Genomic DNA, 5,916 nt, shown 5'->3' on the forward strand with positions numbered 1-5,916 from the left:
GCTCCGCCGCCGAGGCGGGTGCTGTTGGTGGGCGCCTCCCGGCCGGAGGGCGGCGCGGTGCCGCCGCCGCGGCAGTGATTGCCGGGCATGGCTCCGCCGGGAGGAGGGGCTCGGGCAGCGGCGGCTCTGCCGCGCCCGCACCACCACTGCCACCACCATCACCAGCAGCGGCAGTAGCAGCAGGAGGAGCACCGGCGGCGCGATGGGGTAGCGGCGGCGATGGCGGAGCTGCAGCAGGAGTCAGTGGTGCGGTTCCTGGCGGCGCGGGGCGGGCGGGCGCGCAACGCGGAGCTGCTGGAGCATTTCCGGGACTGGCTGAACCCCGCGGAGCCCTCCCGCCGCGGCGCCGCCCGGCAGCGCTTCAAGGAGCTGGTCAACGCAGTGGCCACCGTGCGCCAGGAGCCCGACACCGGCGTCAAGTACGTGCACCTCCGCCGCCGGTACTGTGCCCCGGAGCCCCCCGCCGCCGCAGCCCCCCTGACCCCCGGGGAGCAGGAGCCTGCGGCGGAGAACAGCGCGGAGCAGCCGAACTCGCCGCCCTCCCCACGGGCAGGCGCTGAGGAGACGCCGCCGGCAACAGGCGATGATGCCGGCAGCCGTCCTCAGCCCGCAGGGCAGCGGGGCGAGCCGCCCCGGCCGAGCCCGGCGGTGGCTGGAGGCCATCGGAGGGGCTCCCGGCGGGGGCCGCCGCCCGGGCGCAGCGGAGGCGGCGGCGGTGAGGAGACCGCGGTAGCGGCGGGCCCGGGGCGGCCCCCGCCGGTGGACGAGACGGGGGCGGCGGAGGGAGCCCCCGGGGCGGCGGCGCAGGGCGGCGGCCGCCGGAGCCTGCGGGAGGCGGCGCGGGGTAGCTCTCCCCAGCTGAAGCGCGGCGCTCTCCCCGGCGGGGGCCGCGGCCGCGACTCGGACAGTGCCTCGGTGGCCTCGTCCTCCGCCGAGGAGGAGGGGAGCACCACCGGCTCCGTGGCACTGGACCCCCTGGAGCACGCCTGGATGCTGTCGGCCTCGGACGGGCGGTGGGAGAGCCTGGAGGGGTTGCTGAGCTGCGAGCCGGCGCTGCTCTGCAAGCGGGACTTTATCACCGGCTTCACAGTGCTGCACTGGGCCGCCAAGCACGGGCGGCAGGAGCTGCTGGCTACGCTGGTCAACTTCGCCCAGCGGCACGGGCTGCCCGTGGACATCAACGCCCGCACGAGCGGCGGGCACACGGCGCTGCACATCGCCGCCATGCACGGCCACGCCGAGGTCGTGAAGCTGCTGGTGGGAGCCTACGACGCCGACGTGGACATCCGCGACTACAGCGGGCGTAAGGCTGCGCAGTACCTGCACCAGGGCAGCTCGGGGGACATGCGGAGCCTCGTGGGGGCCCTGGAGGAGGAGGAGGAGGAGGAAGGGAATGCTGGCAATGGGAGCGGGCGCTGGAGACTCTCCAAGGTGTTGCCATCTAATCTCATGAACTACCGGCTCTCCCACCACCACCACGGCACTGGGGAGGAAGCTGAAGGCACCGATGGGGCAGCGGTGCCAGGCAAAGGCAAGGAGATGACCAGGAAAGCCTCTGGCAGCGGACGGATGAAGCCTCGGCTTAATAAGATCCGCTTCAGGACTCAGATCATCCACAACACACCCTCCTTTCGTGGTGACACTGAGGAGGAAGAGCATGAGGAGAAATCCCTGAAATCATCATTCAAGCTCAGGCCGAAGTCCAACGTGTTTGGATAAGGCCAGGGAGCATGAGGTCTGGGAGGTGAATGCACGGACCAAAGTGCCCTCAGGTGTAGCGCAGAAGGTGAGGCAGGTACGAGTGGGTGCTTATCTACACTCATGGACTCCGGCCAGATGGGTCCTGAGTATCTTCCTTTAACTCCCAGTTCAATGTCAGTGAGCCCAGCAGGTCAGCAGGGCTCTGGGAGCCCACAGCTCCTGAGAGCAGCTGCTTCAGCTGGGCCCTCGGTGCTGAAATGGGAGGCAGTGGGTGGGTTGAGAAACGCTGGGGTGTTTAAAAGCTGTGCTCCTTTCTGTCTAAAAGCAGGCTTTGGGATCATAAACCTGTGTTAGTGGATCTACTAGGATTAGTGAGGTGAGTGGGGGAAAGAAAAGTGCAAATGCTTTACTCTTATGTTATCAACTGGTACTATAAACTATTAGCAAACAACTTCGTATGTCAGAACACCTCAGCAATATACAAGTATACCTTAAGTTTCTCTTTAACAGCAATACCACCTGGCACAATGTGGGGTTGGGTACACAAACTGAGATGGTAGAGAATGGTTTCCTGTCAGAATCCAAGCTTCGATCCGTCAAAGAGTTGAGCCTGTGTTGACTTTATGCATTGAAAATTGCTTGATTTGACATCATGAATATATTATTAAATTTTTTTTTTTTAATTCCATTGCACTGCAAGCAATGAATAAAGTTAACCATGTGCAGAAGTCTTTGCTGTCTGAGGTACTACTGAGCTTGCTTATCGCTGTTGGAATACTAATACAAGACAATACAAGCATAGACTTTTTATATATATTTGTATCTTTTGTTTTGTCTTAGGCAAAGCAATTTTATTTTAATCACTGTGAATTCTCAGGTGCCAGACCTAGCGCAGTTCCAGTTATTAAGTCTGGTCAATTCTTGTTAATGTTCCTTGTGTAACTCACTGCATACTGCATTTAAAATCAGAAAATTGTGTTGTATGTGTTACCTGTGAAAGTCGTTCTCTTTTAGAATAAAAGAGCACAGACACCATTGCATGAAATCTTCATGAAACTCTAATTTGGTTCTGTAATGTAGTAGCTACAGGTCTGTGTTCTCTAGTAACTTGTGTGCCAATCCCTTCAACTGACACTGCGTGGAAATGGAGAAAAAATAAAAGTGAGGGGAAGAAAAAACAAAGCAGGTGTGTAAATTCACACATAGGATGAAAAAGTAGAATTCCAAAACTGTATTCCTGTTTATCATTCTGAATGAAACAGCATAATTGCATATTCTATTTAAGTGATGGCAGTGGTGTTTGAGTTCTTTTAAACCTGTATTTGTAGAGAAGTGATAGCCAAGGCTTTGAACTGTTGTTTGACAACCTAGTAAGTCTTAATCTGATTGATGAGCCTATCCGTCTGCTAAAACTGTTGGAAACCTTGAATCTTGTTTCTCTGCTTTAAAGGTAGCAGTTCCAGTGAAATCTAGGAGGCAGATTTATATCCATATTCGGCTTTCCGTAAGAGGTACTGAGCTCACCCTGGATCCTGAATGCTACCCAGTGTAACAGCTCATCTGTGTTTAGTTGTTAAGGTATGGCCAGTTTCAATGCAGCATCTGTCAAAGCATGTTTCTAGTTGGCTTCCTTAAGATGCATGTGCGTGCCTGGCCTGTAACTAACCAAAAGTAGATAGGCTTTGACATGTTAAAATCCAAATTTGAGACACTGATTAAATGCATGGCACAAGCTGTAGAACACCTCACAGGAAAACTGCTGCTGGGAGTGTGCACTTTTGAGGTAACAGCTCTCTGTGGCTGTTGCTAGTGACTTACATTTCTTGTAGCAACGGGAAGGAAGTGCTACTGATGCATTGGCATCAGACTTTCCATGCAGATAAACAACCAGTTTCTGCACTTCATGTCAAATGCTAATAAATGACAGTGTTTGCACAGGCATGCAAGTGACACTTAACTATTTCTGGGAAAAGCTACATTAAAAAAAAAGTAGAACCTCTGCATAGGTGCTGGTCATTACTTTTGTGCAAAAAGACTAGAAATTATAGAGAGGTTCAGCTTTAGTTTACAATTTATAAGCTATAGTGTTATAGATTTCATGTGCCTTCATTTTGGGTTGGTTGCCACAAATGCGATGGATAAAGTCAGTCTTGCAAAGCACTTTGTCTTTATGTCTGTGGGACGGGACCAGAAATTTTCCCTCAGTCCTCCTCGTTTAAACTGTACACATGTACAGTGGGGTGTCTGAAACGGGGGGGATAAATCATACACATTATAACATAGAGCTAATTCTGTTGTAACAGAAAAGAGAAATTCCTAAGTCTTAAACTTCCTTCTCTCTGGAAGATATATAGGTTTTTAGACTTCTGTAGGAAGGAAGTTTTCTGACTGAACACTTAAAACGTGAGTACTCTTCAGTATGGGCATGTCTGAATTGAGTACGTATTCCATGCAACTACTGATGTCCAAAACTTATTAAAGTTGTTCTCTGCTTTGAGAGTTTGTAGTTCTTTCATACAGGCTGTTGGGTGAAGTGTTTCTCTCTTCACATGCAAACAGCAAAGAATTGCACAAAAATACTGAGTCTTAGACAGCTATTGGGTTCTGGGGAAATAATTTGAGGGTTTCAAATAGAGCATACCTTGGGATTTTAAGAGACTAACTGGAATATAATGTTGCATAATACAGTAGAACTTTGCAAATTATTAAGGGAACTTGAAAAATAATAAAAAGATGCCTAATTATAACTCATTATTTGAAGTATCGAAGTGAAATTGCTGGTCCACTGATACTGTTTAGTTGTCAGTTAATGAAATTTCACCGTAGTGGTCCAAAGGTCTTTGCAAGGTGGGATGCAACAGAGCAAATACCTCTTTTGGTGTTTGAGATATACTAAGGAATGGCTGGATAACCACTCATATCTGTCTGCGCTATGGGAATAAAGCACTTTGATTTCACATTATGACTTGTTACATTCCACATGGTTGCTTTTTATAACATGAGCTAAAACTTATTGGGGTTTTTTTGAGACAGGAAAGACTCGATGCCCTATTTCAGTATATTTGCAGTCTAAAGGTATGCTTGAGTCAAATATTTTGGATACTTTGCCTAGAAAGATGTGACTGAAATAAAGTTGTATGGTACAGAAAACCAGAGCACTAACTGGTATCTTTTTAATGGTACGCCTGAAGTTACTGAATGTGTTTGTTCACTTTTTATGATGGTGTGTAAGGCAGCAAGACTGTAATGTAAACACGTAGTATCTTTTTTTGTACTTTATGTTTGAAAAATTTTAGAGGCCTGGAAGCCTGTTGGGTTTTATTAATACACTTTTTGTGGTTGTCTCTCTGAATGGTTATGAGTTGAGAATCTGTAAGCTTTAGTTTTACGAAATAAAAAGAGCCCATGAATGCTCTGAATTGTCTCCTGTATGCTACATACTTAGGTGTGTATTGGCTGTTAAAACTATCTACTGTTTTGTGTTGGTTCTTTTTAATCATCAGGATGTTTGATGCTGTCTAGTGTTGGGGTCCCTCCCCTGCCGTGTAGCCCTGGGAGAGGGGGCCCTGAGGGCACAGACACGGGGTTTCCCTGCCCCTGCTCAGCCTCGTTCCCATTGGTTGGTTTGTGTTCCCTGCGCGGGGAGAAGGACCCTTGGTCCCGTGACTGGAACAGTTCCTCGGCAGAGCTCCGGCCATGCGGCTGGAGAAATAAACATCTCTGAAACAGCTAGCAAGAATCAGTCTGTCCATATATATTTCCTTTCCACGGGACTCCTGGTTTGGTATATGCGTGTTGCAGGATCCCCACTGCAACAAATGGTGGAGATTTGTGAGCAGAACGATCCCCGATCCCTAAGCGACTGATTTGTGTGAGTAAACCCTGGAAACTTTGGATTCCTCTTCTTGGTTTTGCTTTGCTATTCCATATCTAAACTATGGAGGAACCGTGGGAAGACTCTTGGCTCTCAGAGCCGCATATGGACATTTATCTTAAACTTAAAATGATTCTTGAACAACGATTTGTAAATTTTAGCTTGATTCAAGCTCAAAAAGAACTGAAACACTTCCTGGCATGGTTGTTTAAGAACTTTTTCTATGTTTCTTGGGATTTAATTATTACCAAGGGCTTTTGGAAAACCGTTTGGACACAGTTAATACTGGAGTCAAGATATATGCCGATGGAAGAATATTTTCGTGAATATTATTTAGTTAC

The 5,916-nt window shown here is 49.5% G+C and overlaps 1 protein-coding gene across 1 annotated transcript; it reads left to right on the forward strand.

Annotated features, from left to right (window-relative positions):
* Positions 1-60: 60 nt before the first annotated feature.
* Positions 61-5,120, forward strand: SOWAHC (sosondowah ankyrin repeat domain family member C). The gene has a single exon (XM_048327146.1). It carries the CDS (start codon positions 220-222, stop codon positions 1,717-1,719), a length of 1,500 nt encoding a protein of 499 aa, XP_048183103.1. The 5' UTR covers positions 61-219; the 3' UTR covers positions 1,720-5,120.
* The last annotated feature ends 796 nt before the right edge of the window (positions 5,121-5,916 follow it).

This window comes from Corvus hawaiiensis, chromosome 2 (genome assembly GCF_020740725.1).
Source record: "Corvus hawaiiensis isolate bCorHaw1 chromosome 2, bCorHaw1.pri.cur, whole genome shotgun sequence".
NCBI lineage: Eukaryota > Metazoa > Chordata > Aves > Passeriformes > Corvidae > Corvus > Corvus hawaiiensis.

Coding starts and splice junctions, on each gene's coding strand:
- SOWAHC (XM_048327146.1), top strand. CDS start 220: ATGGCGGAGCTGCAGCAGGAGTCAGTGGTGCGGTTCCTGGCGGCGCGG.